Below are 21766 nucleotides of genomic sequence, written 5' to 3'. Positions count from 1 at the left end.
GGCTGTTTTCCTCCTTGCAAGTGTTACTATCTATGTCTTCAGTAGATTTCCTTTACCTCTACGCAAATAGACCAAGTCTGCTCAGTGGTTTGAATATATTAGAAATGCTGGACTGATGTGAGATGACTGGACAGCTGCTCAGAAATATCTGAACGTGAAACCAGAGGGGAACAGCAACAGGTGGAGTCCCCAGGTAAATCGTCAGAATCTGCGCAGACCAACTGTCAGAACTATTCATGGGCATCTTTAATCTCTCCCTTTTGAACCCCCCCCCCCCCAGCTTTAAGACAAGTATCATCCCGATGCTAAAGAAAAGCAAGGTAGCATGACTTATTGATGACCCTCCAGTGTCTATGACATCCAACATCATGAAGAGCGTCAAAAGGCTGGGTAGTGTGCACTTTAACTTCAGCCTTCCAGACAGCCTTGATCCACAGCAGTTTGCCTACCATCACAACAGATCCACAGCAGATGCCATCTCCCTAGTCTTGCACTCATCTTCGGGACATCTGGAGAACTATGGACCACTGCGTCAGTCTCCGATTTATTGACTATAAGTCCGCCTTCAATACTATCATCCCAACCAAACTCAACTCCAAACTAAGGGACTTCAAAATTTACGCTCCCTTTGCAAGTGGTTCCTCGACTTCTTGATATAATGACCACAATTAGTGAGGGTAGGCGATAAAACGTTGCCAGCGATAATTCTCAACCTCTGTGTCCTGCAAGGATGCATTCTCAGCCCCTTACTTTACTTCCTATACACACACTCGTGCGGCCAAATTCTGCTCTAACTCCTTTTACAAGTTTGCAGATGTCACCAATGTAGTCGACCAGACATCAAATAATGATAAGATGGATTAGAGGAAGGAGATAGAGAGCTTAGAACATGGCGTCAAAACAATATCCTTTCTATCAATCAAAGAGCTAGTTATTGACTTAAGGAAACATGGTGGTGGACATGTCCTAGTCAGCATCAATGGTGCCAGATCGAAGAAGATCGAGAGCTTCAAGTTCCTGGCGTGAATATCACCAACAAACTGTTCTGGACCAACCAAATTAAAGCTGCAGCCTAGCAAGCCACTACTTCCTCAATAGACAAAAGGCAGCTCCACCTGTCTCCAATGACTCTTATTAACTTTAACAAATGTGTAGAAAGAAGCAAGTAGGGTTCAGAGTTCATTAAAATAAATAAAGCTTCTGCTGATGATTCATAATATTGTCCATTTGGTATCAGAATAAATCTGCATTAAAGTTCAGATCAGAAGTCTACACCAAGCTTTTTCACCCATTCTCCAGACCAAATCATACACTTGTTTCTACTTGGCATCAATATGTTAACAATTTTTTCAACTGCCAGACAATGCTATACCATCAAATATCATATGCATAAAGAAATTCACTGGCTTTTCAAAGAATGGAGTGAAATTGGCATGGCATGAGAAAACCTAAGTAAAAATTTTAAAACTTCTCATCAAAAGATGGAATTAACACATAAAAAGAACAGAAATTTCAATAGAAGAAAAAATGTTCGTCTTATCCTCTTGGGTATTAATTTAATGAACATTCAGAATTTCAACCATGCATTCATATTTGTACAAACCCACTGTATGTGCTCAGGATATCCACGCTGATTTCATTTCACAAAGGTCAAGTAGTTGTCAAATTGGATATGTCGGAAATAGCTTCTCACCAAGCTTTGAGTGGTTACAATTCCTTTTGTATTTTGGACAGATTTAAACTAGGAGAAAAATGCCATCAACTGTACACAAAAAAAGTTTTCTTTTTCCTGTAATACCAGGTTTATGGAAAACAAACAATACAACTTCTATAATTCAATTTCAAAATGTCTTTGTGTCTTGCAGTTGTCGGTCCATATCTCCCTTCGAGATTAATCATGAATTCCATTGTTATTTATATGTCTTCATATGCCAGAGGCCATCATTTAGATAATGCATATTCTCAATTCCAATACCTTTGTTCACTTGTTCACTGCATAGAAAATATATAGACCAAAAGAGACTTGACTGTTTGCACATGAATACAATTTTCTTATTCAATCTATTTTAAAATAAAAACACCATTTTAAGGAATTACCAATTTCACATCCATCTCATACAGCCAATTAACTAGCAGATTTAAAAATTACAATACCACAATTGAGATCTAAAAAGCATTAAAATGACTGAAGAATTCTCATGCTTTCCGAAGTAACCCTGTGAGATATCAAGATATATAAAACTAAAACAGCACTCTTCGAGCACCTTCATTGGAAGCATTACAACATTACAAGAAGGAAGCTCATCACCTTCGAGACAGTTCATACATACTCTTTAGCCTAACCTGTCCACCAAAGGTGCCCATCTAAGCTAGTCCCAATTGCATGCCTTTGACCCATACCTTTCTAAACCTTTCCTATATGTGGAGTTTCTCAAGAGAAATTAGGGAAAGACAATAAACATGAGCTGTCACCGATACAGACCTCAAAATGTGAATAGCACAAAAGACTAATTTTGCTTTATGCTAATCAATTCCAGCTCGATCCCAGGTTGAAAGGTCACTGAATAACCTAGTTTTCAACCTGCAAATCAAACACCAACAGGAAATAGATACAAAAAGCTGGAATATCTCAGTGGGTCAGACAGCATCCCTGGAGAAAAGGAATAGGCCTTTTCTCCAGAGATGCTGCCTGACCCACTGAGCTACTGCAGTAACTTGTCTCTCTTTGGTGTAAACCAGCATCTACAGTTCCTTCTTACACCAACATGAAATATACTTACATTTTGTCTGCTGGCATCTTCATGACTCCCACTGAAAGAGCATGCTGTTTGCCTTCTGCCATAATAGCCTTAACAATATTGTGTTAAGAAAACATTCAGGTAAGAGAGTAAAGCAAAGCAGTTTATATCCAAATAGTCGCAAGCAAATCTGAACATGACATTTTATTTGGAAAACTGAAACAGTGAATGAAACTCCAGTTCTTGGAACGCCACTCATATTACAAGGCATTTACATTAAGCAAATAAAAGTTATGAAAATACAAAACTTCATATCATATGAAATATGAATCTGTATCCGATTCCTGGTAAATTAGAGAGTCACGACAAGAATTGAACTATCGTCTGAGCGTCAGAAGAGTACAACTTATTAAGCTCCAGAGGATGTTAAACCAGGACATACGATAAATTTTGAAACTGCGTGGAATCTCAGAGTCAAAAATCAGAGTCAAAAATCATACAACACAGAAACAGGCCCTTCAGTCACATCTGTGCCAACCAGCAAGTACCAGCCATACTAATCTAATTTCCAGCACCTGCATCTTTGCCTTCTATGCCTTGGCGAATCAAGTTCTCATCTAGATACTTTCTTAATGTAGACACAAGAGACTGCAGATACTGTGGTCTAGAGCAAAAAAATAAAGTGCTGGAAGAATTCAGACTGTCCAGCAGCATCTGTGGAAGCAAGGAGATGGTGGACATTTCAGCATAAGACCCTGTATCAAGACTTATTTCATGTTGTGAATGCATCTGCCTCCACCTTTCAGATTCTAACAAGCCTCTGGCTGAAATAGATTCTAGCAACCCTCTGGCTCAACCCCTTTCTAAACTTCTTATTCCGTAATCTAATCTTATGTCCTCGAGTTTTCGATATGGCTGCATGGGGAAATGTTTCCCAAGATCTACCCCTATCTAAACAGTAAACCAACTGCGGTCCAAGAAATGTTTTATAAAATTGTTCCCCAGCTTCTCTTATATTCTGTGCCCTGGCTAATAAAGGCAAATACCCTGTACGCCTTGCTTTCTTCACCACTTTATCTATTGCCACCTTCAGGAACCCTTAGACAAACGAGAAAGTCCCTGGGTTCCTCAATATTCCTATCCTGATTACTGCTCCCAAAGTGCATCACCTCTTATTAGGTTAAATTGCATCAGTCATTGCTCAGGTCATGTTACCAATTGCGCAATATCATCTTGTAGCCTGCAACTGCCCTCCTCCCAATAAACACTACCGATTTTCATGTTGCCTGTACACTTAACAATCATACGTTACACATTTAACAATTAGGTTATGAGTGCAGATAATAAACAGTGAGAATTCCAGCACTGATTCCTCTGGTACATCACTGATCACAGGTATTTATTCACAAAATGCTGGAGTAACTCAGAAGGTCAGGCAGCATCTCAGGAGAGAAGGAAGGGGCGACGTTTTGGGTCGAGACCCTTCTTCAGACTGATGACAAAGGAAGGATATAGGTGGAGACAGGAAGATAGAGGGAGATCTGGGAAGGGGGAGAGGAAGAGTTGCTAAAAGGTAATGACTACTTGGGTAAAGTATGGGAAAACTACCAATCTTTACCTGAAGTAAGGTAGACACAAAATGCTGTCAGCAGGACAGGCAGCAGCTCTGACGTTTCGGATCGAGACCCTTCTTCAGACTGATGTAGGTAATGGTTGATCACTATTCCTCGAGCGGTCAATGGTTTCAGAAGGGTCACAATTGGGGTTGATGAAAAATTAGAAAGAAACAAAATATCGTGGCAATTGATTTGGTTCAATGGTTTTCAAACCACATAAAACCTGTATCACACCCTACAGCAAGGACTTTCCTTAAAATTCAAATCGCTTTCAGGACTTAAACAGAAAATATTTAAACTGCTATGAAAATGCATATCGACTTCCCTTAATACATTAACTTCTCTAAGAGTTATTTTGTTTTCTGCAAAATAATCTGTATTTGGTTTCTGCTAAATTAGAGGTCACCACAAGGATACAACTATCGTGTCAGTGTCAGCTGGGTACAGCTTAGCTCCAGGGGATGTTAAACCAGGACACATGATGTTGGCTCCACTGAGCACAAACTTGATGGCTCCTTTATCAACCTGTTGATGTGGTAGGATAAAAGGATCTGTAATGAAGAACATCAATAAATTCAGTTTCATAACAGCCCCATTACTGTTTGTAACAAAAAAAATGCACCAAGTCTTGTTTAGACATGTTAAAGAATAATCTAGGTTTAGTTTAGAAATACTGCACGAAAACAGGCCCTTCGGCCCACCGAGTCCACACCGACCAACGATCCCCGCACATTAGGGACAATTTTACATTTATACCAAGCCAATTAACCTACAAACCTGTAGGTCTTTGGAGTGTGGGAGCAAACCGAAGATCTCAGAGAAAACCCACGCAAGTCACGGAGAGAACGTACAAAGTCCGTACATACAGCACCCATAGTCAGGATTGAACCCGGGTCTCTGGCACTGTAAGGCAGTAGCTCTACCAGTGGCGACCTCTACTGTAACTTAATTCAGAAAGAAATCAGCAAAAATAATTTTCCCACTTGAAATTACTGTTGTCCAATACTATCTCATCCCCTCCTAATAATTTTGACTCTCGCTAATAATCTTCCCCCATTTCACCACGTTTAGACAGGAGCAAGGATGGCACCATAGCTCGGGATCAATGTGTTCCTCTCCAGTTTTTAAAATGCATGGTTTATCTGGATAGCATTCAGGCGCAGGAATTGTGATTAATGTTCACAAAGTAAAGTTGGCTGTTGAAACATTTCATTTTTTACCCCTCCATGATTTCAAACATGATCTCCCATTTGTTTGACACTTTAACTTTTACAATCATAGCTGGTGGAATGAGAAAAGCGAGTACTTACCCACCATGCCAAAATCATGTGAGCACCACTGACTCCATTCCACAGAAGGTGCAGTGTTTATATATTAGTCCCTTGAAGGAGCCATGGACAGAAAGTTAATGAAAAGGCTATTTTACATGGGTTCACTTGATTCAATTTGCAGAACTCTAACTGTGGTCAGAAGGTTGTGTGTTCAAAGCAAGCCAGAGTATCTATCCTAGGCTGATCCTCTATTGTGCCAGTTGAATTTCACTTAACAACTGGTTCTTCAAACATAAATAAAACTATTTGTATCTAGTTGGACGATTCACATAAACATGTTTTTGTTTGAGGGGCGTTGGATCCACTTATAAGTCCACCCCTCCCCATGAAGAATCGTGTACTGTTGCCATTTGAGAAAACTATTTGCCTGATGGCTCTACATGAATTGAGATTGCATTCTCCAGAAGGGTGGATGTGAAAACCGTCAGCGTCGATACCGACATAATGACGGCTTAAACTCTTAAAGGAATGAAATTTGTTTTTAATTTCCTTACCAATAGGTCTTTTGATGTACATTCAGAACATGGTAAGCAGGTTATTTTTAATTAATGGTATGATTAATGTTATTTAAAATACAATCAGGAGACGTGGGGAAGTACTATGTAAATTTCTTTCACACTTAACTATCAAGAAGTGATAAGTAATTTACAAGAAGTAGTTCACAAAAGCTGTCTTCAAAAGGGTTACACAAAAAATTAGATTAATGATACGACTCTACCAGAGATCTTGTACCTTAAAAATTAATACTAATTTATTGGTACCAATCCACAACAGTTTCTTCTGCAAGGAGTACATGTGTTCACTCTCAGTTTGTTTAAGAATAAAGCTACAAATAAAATACCATCCATTTCTCATAATACCTCTTGGGATATTTAGCATTTAAAAATTAGAGCAGAAAAGAGACAATATATAACATCCCTTCAATAAATATTATTATTCCTCCGAAAATGCTTTCAGACAAAATCAACCTACATTTGTGAAGTATGCGCAAGGTTGGGTAGAATGGTCCCTCCCTCTGTCTAAAGAACAGCAATTCTCCATTAACCGTCAGGATCTCTACATGTTCATGGCTTCAATCAGAGTGAAAATGAAATACAAGGTTATCATGCTGCAAAAATATTAATTCCATTTAAAATAATCTCCACATCATCCACATTGTTCTGCAGATTGCAGTATAATCATGGTATATTTTTCTTTGCTGTGATTGTTACAATGAGAAAGAGTGATGTTTTATATACTTAATTACTGTGCTGCGAGTAATTTCTTTATTCCAGATTTAATTGCAGTTGCATGATTCTGCATTATATCAATACACTTTGAAAAAGCATAACGACTGCGTGAGGCACAGAAATTGGCTGTTTAAATTGAAACAATCTATATCAACAACACACCAGATTCAATGAGACATACAGGCAGTTAAGCAATGTTTTTGCAGGCGAGAAGTAAGAACCATGGTCAAAGTAACAGCGACAGTTACCGATTGTCGAAGAATTATTGTACAGGTCCACCAATGATTTTCCGGCAAATGGTGGCCTTTAATCCAGACAAAACTATCAGAGTACATTTGAACCCCCTCTCCCCCCACCCCCACACACACACAGAAGTCCCCCCAGAAATGTGGTGCCTAGGCCGGGGTGAGGCAGCCAATCTCAACATCATCGGGACTTCCGCACCGATTGGTGGGTCGAATTTACCCCCTATGGCCAGTGTTCTGGAACACCTGCCTGGCCGGAGCCAGCAGATCCATTCCCATAGCCGGCTTCCGGGGCCAACTCTGCGGGCCGGTATCTCGGCTCCTCGGCAGCCTGGGCTGTCCATTCCAGTACTGTTGGACTCTCGGAGGCCATGGCCCGTTAGTCTGGCAAAATAGTTCATCCAGAATGGCTCTGGAACCAAGAATGCCAGAAAATCAGTGGTGGACCAGTAGCAGAATCATCAACATGGTGATAGGACTAAGTATTGCAAAATCTTGCATCTTCCAACTAACTCAATGTTTCAAAATCAATGTAGTTCAAAATACCAGCCTAGATTAGAAAAGAAAATCCTCAAGCAATAGACATACAGAAAAGAGAGCTACATATTAAATCCAAATGACAAATGAAAAGCTTCCATAGGTCCCTCTGCGTAATTTAATTCAGCATCATCAATACAAATGAAGTTTATTTTTGCAAAGAGAAACTAATCCTAACCCAAGTGGAAAAAACAATGATGTTCAACATGGCATTTAATTTTTTTAAAGTTGGTCTGCCAAACACAAAATTGATATTTCCCTTCTCCTTACAGCGCCATCTCCCATTGGGATAACTACGTGGTCATCGACAAGCTTCAGGTATCAACACAAGTAGCATTTACAGAGCCTCATTTTATGTTAAAATTTCACAAATGTTATGTTCATCAGATGAAAACACGTTGGGAACAGAACATTTTCCAATTGCATCATATCTGAGATGGCTGGACAAGGAGAGAGACGTCAGTTTGTGGGTACATATAGCGAGCGGGGAGACTGGACTGGAAATGGCGCTAAAACATAGTGGTGCCTGCATGTGCAATGTATGCAAAAATGATTTCACTGTGAAGTTACAAATATGACAAATAAAGCACCATTGAACCAATTCCACACTTTCCAATCTATTTATTTTCCCTCTTTTCCTGCTTGTAAACAGAACTCAACTGTAGTATCCAAATATCTACCTTGACTTTGACCTAGCTCCAGACCCTTTTCACATGGTATATCATTCTAGGTAACATCCTAACTAAACAAAAATCTTTATCCCCAATATTACATCAGTAAATTTACATTCATAAGTTCTTAACACATATGAACAGAAGTATGCCATTCAGCCCATCGAGTCTGATCCACCATTCAATCATGGCTGATCTATTTTTCCTTCTCAACTCCATTCTCCTGCCTTCTCCACGAAACCTTTGACACCCGTACGAATCAAGAACCTTGCAATCTCCGCTTTAAATATGACCTACAAAGCCCTCCATAACCTGGCCCCATCCTACCTGACTGACCTCCTCCACAGGCACACTCCCACCTGCACCCTCCGCTCTGCTGCTGCCAACCTCCTGTCCCCCCCCCATCCGGACCAAACTCAGATCCTGGGGGGACAGGGCTTTCTCCATCGCTGCTCCCACCCTCTGGAACTCACTACCCCAAACCGTCAGAGACTCCTCCTCACTCACCACATTCAAAACATCACTGAAGTCTCACCTGTTCAGCACTGCCTTCAACCACTGACCGTCACCTCACCTTCTGTCTCCTTTTTCTGTTTGTTTACTTATTTATCTATTTCTTTTCTTCTCTATGTTCTAGTAATCCCTGTAAAGCGTCTTTGAGTGTTTGAAAAGCGCTATATAAATGTAATGCATTATTATTATTATTAAATATACCCAATGACTTGGATTCAGATATTAGTCTGAAGAAGGGTCTCCAACCCAAAATTTCACCCATTCCTTCTCTCCAGAGATGCTGCCTGGCCCGCTGGTCTATCTTTGATTTAAACCAGCATCTGCAGTTCTTTACTACCCAATGACTTGGCGTCCACTGGCATCTGTGGCAATTAATTCCACCGATTCACCATCCTCTGGCTAAAGAAATTCCCCCTCATCTCCCTTTTAAAAGTACGTAGTTTTATTGTGTGACTGTGCCCAAGGGTCGTAGACTCTTCCACTACTGGAAACATCCTCACTAATTACACTATATCTATATGTCATTCTTCAATAGGTTTGTCATTATTCAGTAAGTTTCAATCAGATCTCCCCATACCCTTCTAAACTCCAGCGATAACAGGCATTGAGCATCAAACATTCCTCATACGTTAACCCAATCATCCCCAGGTTCATTCTCGCAAACCTCCTTTGGACCTTCTCCAAAGTCAGCACATCCTTTCTCAAATATGGGGCCCAACGTTTCTCACAATATTCCAAATGTGGTTTGACCTGCACCTTACAAAGCCTCAGCATTACATCCTTGCTTTTATATTCATGGGCACGTTTGAATTAAAGGCTAAAGCAAATCCAAGTTGTATCTGGAGACAGAGGCACACAACTAATGCACTGATACTTATTGAGTATCAACAACAGATGCTGTCAGTAGGTTTTCCATAGGGTTCCACAATTGCAAACAACGGGGTGAATAGAATGTTGCAGCAGTCAATGTTGCTGGCTCCAGGAATTCACATTTGATCCAGTGTTGTCAATGTGGAATTGGCATCTTCTCTCTTTGATCCCTTGGGGGCTCCAGTTTCCTCACATATTCCAAAGACATATGGGTTGCTAGATTAAGTGACCATCATAACTCACTCCTCGTGTAAGGGGCATTGTGAAAATCAACTGGCTGTGGATGGGCATGCGAGGAAGAATAGGATATTGGGCGAAAGTTGGAGAATAAGATTGCTTCAACTCAATGAACCAAATGATCTATGTTGTAACCAAATGGAAAACAACGCAACATTGTTGACTGCAAAAATAAAATGCACAAACACCAAACTCTTAAGCTGAAAAGGGCACAGAGAAAAAAAGATTTTGTTTGAAACTTTGCATTTACAATATTTAAAAAACTTAACTTACCATTTTACTATTTTTACAGGGTCCTTCTTTGGCATGATTTGGTTCAACCATGGTTCAATAGATGGGAACTGATCCACTAATTGATTCTTAATGCCTTTAATAACAGATGTTTTCAATTGAATGCAATTTGAAACATTCTCTTTTTCATCAAACCTGGCAATAAAAACAAATGAATCATTTTTAATCACTGATGTTTATAAAACACAATTTTGATGCTTTGAAAGGGTATATATATATGTGGCTGAAGAAGGGTCTTGACTCAAAATGCCACCCATTCCTTCTCTCCAGAGACACTGCCTGAGTTACTCCAGCAATTTGTGTCTATTTATGGATGTATATATGTGTGCAGGGAGGAACTGCAGATGCTGGTTTACACCGAAGATACAAAAGGCTGGAATAACACAGCGGATCAGGCAGCATCTCGGGAGAAAGGGAATAGATGATGTTTCTGATCGAGACCCTTCTTCAAGTCAAGTCAAGTCAAGTCAATTTTTATTTGTATAGCACATTTAAAAACAACTCACGTTGACCAAAGTGCTGTACATCTGATTAGGTTCCAATGGAAAGAAAATGAAACATACAGTAGCACGCAAACAGTTCACAGCGCCTACTCAATGAGCCTCAAACGCTAGGGAGTAGAAATAGGTTTTGAGCCTGGACTTAAAGGAGTCGATGGAGGGGGCAGTTCTGATGGGGAGAGGGATGCTGTTCCAGTCTAGGAGCTGCAACCGCAAAAGCGCGGTCACCCCTGAGCTTAAGCCTAGACCGCGGGATAGTGAGTAGCCCCAAGTCGGCCGACCTGAGGGACCTGGAGTTAGAGAGGGGGGTTAGAAGATTTTTGATGTGGGGGGGGGGGGGAGTGTCCATTTAGGGCTTTATACGTGAATAGGAGGAGCTTGAAGTTAATTCTGTACCGTACAGGGAGCCAGTGGAGAGAGGCCAGAATCGGGGTGATGTGGTCCTTTTTACGGGTACCCGTCAGGAGTCTCGCTGCGGCGTTTTGGACCAGTCGCAGGCGGGACTGGGAAGATTGGCTGATCCCAGTGTATAGGGAGTTGCAGTAGTCTAGGCGGGAGGAAATGAAAGCGTGAATGATTTTTTCTGTGTCGTCGAATTGGAGGAAAGGTTTGATTTTAGCTATGGTTCGAAGTTGGAAGAAGCTGGCTTTTACCACAGCGTTGACTTGCTTATCAAATTTTAATGCAGAGTCAAATATCATGCCGAGGTTTTTGACATGCGGTTTGACTAGGCAGGATAGACTTCCAAGACTGCCTGTTATCAATTTGATGGAGTGGGGGGGGGGGCAATAGGATGACCTCACACTTGCTCTCACTTAATTGGAGGAAGTTCTGTGCCATCCAACATTTTATGTCCTCAAGGCAGTGTGAGAGGCTGTTTAAATTTGACTGGTTGTTGGGTTTCAGACAGTATATATGTTTGGAGAATTGTTTGGATACACCATACACTTTTTTTTCTTAAAAGAACTGCTCTCCTTCCAGGATGCTAAACTTTTAGCATGTCCCAAAACCACCAATGCTTCGCTGAATTACTAGGTTAATTCCCGGAATTACTAGGTTAATTCCCGGAATGGCGGGACTATCATATGTTGAAAGACTGGAGCGACTAGGCTTGTATACACTGGAATTTAGAAGGATGAGAGGAGATCTTATCGAAACATATAAGATTATTAAGGGGTTGGACACGTTAGAGGCAGGAAACATGTTCCCAATGTTGGGGGAGTCCAGAACAAGGGGCCACAGTTTAAGAATAAGGGGTAGGCCATTTAGAAATGAGATGAGGAAAAACATTTTCAGTCAGAGAGTTGTGAATCTGTGGAATTCTCTGCCTCAGAAGGCAGTGGAGGCCAATTCTCTGAATGCATTCAAGAGAGAGATGGATAGAGCTCTTAAGGATAGCGGAGTTAGGGAGTATGGGGAGAAGGCAGGAACGGGGTACCGGTGGGATTAGCTATTCAGTACCCAAACAGGCCAACCCCATTACGACTCAAATGCACCGCAAATATGGACACACTAGGTCATCTCAATTGCTTTTTCTAAAATATAGAAAACAGACTATGGAAATGGAAATGGGTTTAACCTAATATTTCTGAATAATCTTTAGTAATTTCAGTAAATGACATGGAGATTTTAAAAAAAAATTATAACGTGCGAAGGGACTTCATCTTTAATTCAGTATTCGTAAATTCAAGGCCAATATCCGTCTGCAAAGCAACGAGCAAAAAATAAACTGGGCAACAGGGACAACATGGGCCGCATTGCAGACTGACGAAGAATACCCGACAAAAAAAATGAAACCTTAATTTAATTGTATTGCAATTAGGTAATGAACATTTTTTAATCACTCATTGTCACATTGCCACCCATGTTATCAAATTCTGTTAAAATACGTAAAGTTAGCAGATTGAAAAACCCCAGCGTTGCCAACTTGAACCCATCACAAACCTCTGATGGGGGGGGGGGGGGAATAGGTGAAAATAGGTGAAACTCACTTCTTAAACATTATGCAGCTGCAAAATCTGCAAACTCCACGAGGCCCAGCAACGGGAAATGTGATGTCTTACGGCGCGTCGCAGCTACAAACAAATCGCAGCAGTTGCTGTAAAGTGGATTCGCCTCTGCTCTGTACTTTCAGTGGAGGAATGAACATGGAGGGCAGTATTGAGCAGAGTACAACCCCCTGTCTCCACAAGCGAAACACACAGAGTGCTGGAGGACCTCAGCTTGCCTGGCCTGCAGAGTTCCTCCTGCACTTTGCGTATTGCTCAAGATCTCAACATTTGCATTTTCTTGTCTCCTATCTCGATTGTCTTATCGAGATCGTAACTGGACTTCTTATTGACCATGCATCGTCAGATTTGAATGCCTGAGTGAATGCTCAGTGGATTGCAGACCTCCTTGTTCTCCACGGCTTCTAGTTAGGGAATACCCAGATCATTTTGGTGAGAACACACCCCAACACACTCTTCCTTATGAAGTCAGTAACAACCGTGCTGTTTGCAGTATTCGTTCAGGTCCGTTGCCGAGTCATTGAAAGTCGTCCAGTTTGCTGACACCAGGCAGTTTTGGCATCGCTCCTCTGCCTCCCCTGACCAGCTCCATGCAATCCTCACCACTGGGACTGTGCTCTTCAGTCGCTACCTAACCCTAATTATAACCTGCCCCATCATTCAAAAAGATCATGGCTGATTCGAGAGAGAAGAGTCTGCAGATGCTGGAATGTTGAGTAAAAAACAAAGTGTTGGAGGAACTCAATGGGTCAGGCAGCATCTCTGGAGAACATGGATAAGTGACTTTTCGGGCCAGGACTCTTCTTCAGACCCAAAACATCACCAATCCATATTCTCTAGAGATACTGTCTGACTTACTGAGTTACTCCAACACCTTGTGTCTGCAGTTTATTTATGTCTATCCACAATGTCATAACCTATTTCGAGTAACCTGGAGTATTGTGTGCAGTTTTGGTCTCCTAACCTGAGGAAAGACGTTCTTGCCTTAGAGGGAGTACAGAGAAGGTTCACCAGATTGATCCCTGGGATGGCGGGACTTACATATGAGGAAAGACTGGATAGACTGGGCTTGTACTCGCTGGAATTTAGAAGACTGAGGGGGGATCTTATAGAAACATATAAAATTCTTAAGGGGTTGGAGAGGCTAGATGCGGGAAGATTGTTCCCGATGTTGGGGGAGTCCAGAACCAGGGGTCACAGCTTAAGGATAAGGGGGAAGTCTTTTAGGACCGAGATGAGAAAACATTTCTTCACACAGAGAGTGGTGAGTCTGTGGAATTCTCTGCCACAGAAGGTAGTTGAGGCCAGTTCATTGGCTATATTTAAGAGGGAGTTAGATGTGGCCCTTTTTGCTAAAGGGATCAGGGGGTATGGAGAGAAGGTAGGTACAGGCTGCTGAGCTGGATGATCAGCCATGATCATATTGAATGGCGGTGCAGGCTCGAAGGGCCGAATGGCCTATTCCTGCACCTATTTTCTATGTTTCTATGTAATACAGCGCAGAGACTGGATTATTGGCCCAACTTGTCCAACTCCTTCTACTCTAGTACCATTTACCCATCTTTGGCCCATATCCTGTAAACTTTTCCAATGTATATACATGCCCAAGGCAATCAAGAACCAGTGGGTATAGGTTAAGCTGGGAGGTGAAAGGTTTAATAGGAATCCAGAGGGGCAACGTTTTCAAACAGGATGCTATGTGGAACGAGGTAGTGGAGGCAGGTTCTATAATAACATTTAAAAGACATTTGGACAGGTACATGAATAGAATATGTTTAGAGGGACATGGGCCAAACACAAGCAGGTGGAACTGGTGTAGTTGGGGCATCTTGGGTAACATGGGCAAGTTAGGCCAAAGGGCCTGTTTTGTGCTCTCTGCTTCTGTGTCTTCTAAATACTGATTTAAAACCAATTAAAAATTTGAAACAGATCTTTGTATGTTTAGTATCACATGGTTCAAACTCTCAAGACCAATGATCCACCTTTTCAAACCAGCATGAGGCCCAGTAGCTTCCCTCTTCGTGTCTCCATCTCAGTGTGTCTGCCTCAATATCTCTCTCTGTGTCTGTCTGTCTGTCTGTCTGTGTCTCTCTGCATATGTGTATGTCTTTCCCTTTCTGTGTCTGTCTGTGAGTGTCTTCCTCTGTATGTGTGTGTGCCTTTCTCTCTGTTTTTGTCTGTCTCTGTGTACACGCATGTGTGTGGCTCTGTTTGTATCTCTCTATCTACCTATTCTCTCTCTCTCTGTGTTTTCTGTGTCTGTTTTCTCTCTCTCCTCTGTGTCTATCCGCCCCTCTTTCCGTCAACCCCTGTCTATCTATATCTCTCCCTCTCTGTCAATTCCTGTCTGTCTGTCTCTATCCATATCTCTCTATCCATCCCTCCCTCTCTCAACTGTGTGTCTACCTGTCCATATCTCTCTCTGTTTGTGACTATCTCTCCCTCTCTATCAACCCATCTGTCTATCTCCCTCTCTGTCAACCCATCTGTCTATCTCCCTCTCTGTCAACCCATCTGTCTATCTCCCTCTCTGTCAACCCATCTGTCTATCTCCCTCTCTGTCAACCCATCTGTCTATCTCCCTCTCTGTCAACCCATCTGTCTATCTCCCTCTCTGTCAACCCATCTGTCTATCTCCCTCTCTGTCAACCCATCTGTCTGTATCTCTCTGCTTGTCTCTCCCTCTCTCTGGCAACCCCTGTGTCTGTCTGTCTATATCTCTGTCTATCTGTGTCTCTCTGCCTGTCTCTCCCTCTCTCTGTCAACCTCTGTGCCTGTCTGTCTCTCTGTCTCTCTCTCTCTCTCTGTCCCTCTCTCTCTGTCCCTCTCTCTCTGCCAACCTCTGCGTTTCTGTCAACCCCTGTGTGTGTGTGTGTGTGTCCCTGTCCCTCTCTCTCCCCTCCCGCCCCAGTTACCAAAGCCAGTGACGGGTACCCAGTGACGTCACAGGACACCCGGTTTCCCGGCCGGCCCCGCGCCACCGGAAGTGCCGCCATTTTATTCTATTGACAAAACAAGTGACCGAAAGATTTGTCCGATTCGGTTGCAGTTTTGTGTGTTTCTTCCCCCTCCCCTCTTCCCCGGTTCTCGATTTACCCGTGACAGTGCTGCGCGCGCACGTCCTTTTCATTCCCCCCAAGAAAATAACCCAACGAGAAACAGTAGGACGGCGTCGGCTTTAAGTTTTCATGTTTCGAACGGGCCTCTCTTCACAAAATTCACCGCAGGAGGTGCGACAACAGGCTGATGTTAGTCCGAGGAAGCGCAAGTTAGCCCAGGCCGCCGAGTTTGAGCACCAGGCAACACAGCAAACCCAACTCCAGGTCTTCTCCACAGCCCCCAAGTCGTCGTCGTCCTCCTCCTCCTCCTCCACCACCACCTCCACCACCACCTCCTCGTCCTCCACCTGCTGTAACCACCAGCTCCACAAGAGAGTCAAGTTCGAGGATTCGTTGGACTTTGTGGGACTCGATGTGATGATGGCGGAGGAGCAGAGGAAAAGTAGCGGCTGCTCAGTGCTAACGGGGCATGCCAACGGTCTGACCAAGTCCACCACCTTCGCCACCAGCAAGCCGGGAACGGCTAAAAAACTAGTTATTAAAAATTTCAAAGGTACAGCAAGGTTTCTAAATAAAATGTGGTAGTTAACTGATTCAGATCTGTTCTTTGCCTAGGCCGGTGTCAGTTCATTTAAAGCCCTTAATTATGCATATATCTTAATATAAGAAAATAACTGCAGATGCTGGTACAAATCGATTTATTCACAAAATGCTGGAGTAACTCAGCAGGTCAGGCAGCATCTCGGGAGATATATCTTGTTTGGTTGGACACATTAAAAATAATCAAGCTTATAAAATAATCAATTTCACAATTGATTGATCTTTTCCTCCAGTCCTTCAGTATGACCCATAGCTTCTTAAACGATATAATGTTCATATTCCTGCATGATTTGTATGTGGCCAGGCAATGATCGATCACACCACAGAATTGGATTGCTATTTCACTTTTTTATAACACTTTCAAATTGAATATGCCCATTTGATAAGCCCAATTTATGCTTTTAAAAAGTTGAACTTAATGGGGAAAAACCTCTGCCTGAGGACCATATTTATTTCACAAAATGCTGGAGTAACTCAGCAGGTCAGGCAGCATCTCAGGAGAGAAGGAATGGGTGACATTTCGGGTCGAGACCCTTCTTCAGACTATAAATACCTTCGATTTGTACCAGCATCTGCAGTTATTTTCTTACACTACCTGAGGACCAGATTGTCTGAAGGGTCCTGACCCGAAATGACACCTGTTCATTCCTCTCACAGATGCTGCCTGACCCACTGAGTTCCTCCTGTACTTTGTTTTGTGACTAGATGTTTCTCTTGTTTGCATTTTAAACTTCTTTTTACTCTTAATCATTGAATATTGTATTAATTTACTTGTACTATATTACTTGTCACTTACAATTGTGTTACTCTGAATGTTCTTGAAATGATTTAAGCTGAAGTAAGAATAAGGTTTGTTTATTTACTTTTAATGAATGAAAATGGTATTCTTGTTTTAATGGAAGAGTTGTGTATTGTTACATCCTTAAACTTACGGTTTGGTAATCCTGTTCAAACTGACACTTAAATCATTTATTTTGAATACAAAAAGTGGAAATACGAGTTGAAGGTTGTTGACAGATTTCAATCTTTATTGAGATCAATTCATTCTTCACAGAGTGAGTCTAACCAGAGATATGTTAGCCTTTTAATGAACATGAGATAAAAGCTTTATGTATTCCATTTGTAGCATTCAGTGAAGGATCTCGACCTGAAACGTCACCCATTCCTTCTATCCAGAGATGCTGCCTGTCTCGCTGAGTTGCTCCAGCAGTTTTTGTCTATCTTCAGGGTTATTACAAATTGGCTGATATAATATAAGGTCGATATTGAACCTGTGATTATTTTGGTATTTTCTGAACTGTCAAGGTGGCAAATGTGTAATGGAAATAATGATTTGGTTGATTTCAAATTAGATGTTGACTCGCATGATATAGGCAAAAATGTCAGAACCATGAAAGAGATCCCAGGTATGATTCCTTCTCCGCAGTAATTTAAAAAAGACTTCCTCTGGATGTGAGACGATCACTTTGCTTGAGAGATTTTTGGATCTATGACTCTGGAGATGAAAGACAAAATAGGGATAACTTTGCATATGAGAGAGCAAACTTAAATTGATTAATTTTATTTATTTTTATTCAGCAAACTTTTCACAATGGAAGCTGTGATATAATCTAGAATGATCATAAGTCAGCATTTTGAGAATTATGTCAGCGGAACAAAGGCTGTTTATGGCCTCGTATATACTTGGCCAAATATGGTAGCCTTTTGTGGTGAATTGAAAATCTAAATTATGGACATGTCTAATTAGTAAATGAAAAAACAATTCTAATTATTGTCTTTGAGCATGTAGTCTTGCAAAAAAAGTGCAGAAATATTAGTAATATTTAGTTTTATTTAATAGTTGACTGATGTAGATGTTAAGGGAATATGTGAGTGAAGCAAATTTACTACTCCCCTGAGCATGTATCTCTGCAGGTATTGTAGCTAGTCAGCAATTTATGTTAGTGACCCCTTTCATCATTACAGGAACAAATGATAGAAAGAAAAAGTGTTGTACTGAAATGGAGTTGCCCCCATTTCATGTGGAAGACAGTTACTTGATGTAGTCATCAGCAGTCTCAACTGAGAAGATTGTTTTTTAATGCTGCTTTTTCTTGTTGGAGTGTTGAAGTTGAGTTGTTATCTTGGTCCAAATAAGTTGAACCTTGTGATGCTCTTTAATGGGATGGATAAGGTTCTAATAGTGAAATTCCATTGAGTCTGGATTGATGGTTTAAAGAAAGCATACTGATTATCAATAAGAATAAACCTTCTTTGCTAGGGAACGGGGTGACTGACAGACAAAAAGAGCAAGCAGGATACCCATCTGAGAGAATTGTTTCTCAGCAGAATTTTGTTTTTAAGCTGGAGATTGTAGCCAAGACCAAAAGCATGGGTGCCTCATTTGTACAGGGAAAGAGTGGAACGATAAAAGATCGGGGCAGTCATTGGTGGTTCTGAGTGAACACAGACATTTGTAGGTGTGATTCAAGGATGTTTTGCTGCCAGATTTAGTAATATCACTCGGTAGCTGTAGAACTTTCTGTAAGGGAGTAGTGAACAAATGGAGGTATGATCCATGTCCCTACGTACAGTGAAGGTAGAATAACGGATGTGGTTCTCTGGCCAGATTTAATTAGTTGAAAAGCCAAGGAGAAAATTTTCAAAATTGGTAATCTCCATGTTGCTCTTGGTGGTATTCGCTGGAGAATAAAGAAATAGGAGAACAATGTAGATGAATGAGTGGTTGGAGAGCGTATATGGGAGAAATGGTGACAGATTCTCAGGATGTTGAATGTAGTTTTGTGGAAAATGTTACCTGTGTAAACTATGTGCTACTTTAACAGAACATGGACACAATACCCTGTGAAGGTGAGATAAGTTTGCTCATGACATTTTGGAGGGTTTAGACCAACTTGCAGGAGAAAGAAGCTAAGCATGTTCCAGAACTGGAAAGGAAGGCAATGCAAACAAAAATTTGAAAGAAAGGAAAACCGTCTAGTTGTGCTTAATGAAATATACATGAATGCGTAAGTCTAAATAAGCATAAATGTACATGAATACAAGTTTCGGCATTTGCTCAAGGAAGGAATAAATAGGGAAGCTTCACATTTTTTGCTATGGGCTTTCAAACATGTAAAAATGGGGTAGATGATAATATTTGTTGTAGAATTCACTACATGAAAAGGTGATAGAGCCAGAAAACAGTCACATTTTAAAGTTTTATGGTAATGTTCATGATTTAATTAGATTTAATTTAGTTGCCGAAAACAACAACGTTAATATTGGCATAAAGAGACACTGATCATTGTTTTTCTGTCTTTGGCTTTTGACAATCTCCCTCTTGGCAGGCAGGGCAAAAAAAAACCATAGAATCCAAAGGTGACATCACAGATTGGTTCTGAAATGGACTCTGAGTCAGGGAATGAATAGACAATAGACAATAGGTGCAGGAGTAGGCCATTCGGCCCTTCAAGCCAGCACCGCCATTCAATGTGATCATGGCTGATCATTCTCAATCAGTACCCCGTTCCTGCTTTCTCCCCATACCCCTGACTCCGCTATCCTGAAGGTTAATAATTGGGTGTTTCTGTGACTGGAAACGTTCCCAGTTTGGTTCCAGAGGGCTCAGTACTTGGTTCTTTAATGTATGTCAGATATTTTAGTGGTTTATGTAGGCAACATGTTACAAGTTCACAGATGTTGAAAGAATTGGCCTTGAGGTTGACCGAGGAGGAAGTCTCAGACTAAAGGGAGATAAGATGATCTGGTCAGTTGGTCCGAAATGTGGTAAATGGAATTCAATCCTTCAGTGGTTCAGGAAAACATTTGGGGAAGTCAAGAAGGCTAAGGGATATGCAGAAGGTGTCAGGATATTTGTTGGTGTGGGGGGGGAGATAAAAGACCATTGGAATGCATTTCCATGTATGCTTAAATGTAGCATGATTAGTTAAAATCTGGGACATTCAACATACAAGGAGGTAGGTAATCTAGAACTGTATGCAATGTTGTACCTCGGTTTAAGTTGGGAGCATAAATTTGGAAGAAGGCTTAAAGAGACAGGATGGAATTTTGTTTCTTTTTTTCCCCGTGATCTGCTTCCTTTAGCCCATCAACTAGATGTTCTCACAACAACCTGACTTTACCTAATCAGGTATTCCCCATTTTACTATCCTGCACGTACTTTGCAGATTAAAACATACTTGTTTTCTGTCTAACAGTGGTGTGGAAGGGTCTTCAACATAAAACATTAAAAGTTTCTCTTTGCACAAGTGCTGCCTGCCTTACAAAGTGTTCCAAGCATTTTCTTTTTATTTCAGATATTCAATATCTGCAGTATTTTTTATATTTAGATGTATTATGTTTGGTCCCCATGCAAAATGTTGATTATAGATGGTGTCCAAGAGTCTAAGCACTGTTCCCTTCTGTTCTCCACAAGTTATAGGTTGCCAACCTGAAAATAAAGTGTTTGTTCCTACCATCTATTTTATGACCATTAACCTAACCTCAATCCACAACTGATATCTCTAATTTTGTTTCATAATTTCTTAGGGCGCCTTTTTGAAAGGCTTCTGAAAGCCAATATACATCATATCCACTGGTTTCCCTCTTTTCTGCTCTTTTCAATATAAAAAAAATAGATTTGTTAAATGTTTTCCTGAAAACTAGTAGTATATTGTAATCTTGCCCTTCAGTGGAGTTTGTGATAAAACCTCAGATATTTTGTGTTGCTTTCTGTTCTTTTGGAATTGTGGATCATTTTTTTGATTGTCCAAAACTGGTCTTTGGAATTTCACATTTTTTAAATAGTGATTTTTTTTGATATTTTGATTGAGGATAGCAGTAATAAACATGGAAAATACATGCAGACTGATAGAATGGGCAGAGAAATGGCAAGTGAAATTGTAAAAGTGTGTAATATATTTTAGTAGGATAATGAGATGCAATATATTTTAGTAGGATAATAGCTAGTTTGCATTGGAGAGAATAAATTGATGCAGTAAAGATACAGAGAGTAAAGTTGCAGTAGAAATTTGAGTGTGACTTTTGACTGGAAAACCAAGGGTGCTCACTAAAGCAAAGATAAAGAGCAAAATATCTTGAAGAATTACGAAAGATTAATTAAGGAGAGTAAGACGTGACATTTCTTAGTATTTTTGCCGTAAATCTTGGCCATCTGGAATTAATTCCCTGAAAGTGCAGTTTTAGTGCGTTTCAAAGGGAAATTTGAAAACTATTTGAAAGAGAAAATGGACATGGCTATAAAGGAAAAATTGTGAATGGGTAACTGTATAGTGATTGGGTAGATATATAGTATAGCAGTAAAACATGGTCCGGAGTG

The 21766-nt window shown here is 40.9% G+C and overlaps 2 protein-coding genes across 2 annotated transcripts in view; one reads left to right on the top strand and one right to left on the bottom strand.

Moving 5' to 3' along the window:
• Window positions 1-1521: 1521 nt before the first annotated feature.
• On the bottom strand, window positions 1522-13051 carry mcts1 (MCTS1 re-initiation and release factor). The gene is made up of 6 exons (XM_078412515.1): window positions 12770-13051; window positions 10261-10413; window positions 6658-6755; window positions 4772-4905; window positions 2781-2848; window positions 1522-1992 (listed from the first exon to the last, which is right to left on the bottom strand). Exons 1-6 carry the CDS (start codon window positions 12778-12780, stop codon window positions 1911-1913), a joined length of 546 nt encoding a protein of 181 aa, XP_078268641.1. The 5' UTR covers window positions 12781-13051; the 3' UTR covers window positions 1522-1910.
• A 2714-nt stretch (window positions 13052-15765) lies between these two features.
• Window positions 15766-21766, top strand: part of LOC144600660 (cullin-4B-like) — a 39374-nt gene continuing 33373 nt past the window's right edge. Inside the window, exon 1 of the mRNA XM_078412512.1 lies at window positions 15766-16399. Coding sequence (XP_078268638.1) covers window positions 15976-16399 — 424 coding nt within the window. The 5' untranslated portion in view covers window positions 15766-15975. The remainder of the gene's footprint in view (window positions 16400-21766) is intronic.

Source organism: Rhinoraja longicauda, chromosome 15 (genome assembly GCF_053455715.1).
Source record: "Rhinoraja longicauda isolate Sanriku21f chromosome 15, sRhiLon1.1, whole genome shotgun sequence".
NCBI lineage: Eukaryota > Metazoa > Chordata > Chondrichthyes > Rajiformes > Arhynchobatidae > Rhinoraja > Rhinoraja longicauda.
This window is presented reverse-complemented; position numbering and strand designations above follow the sequence as displayed.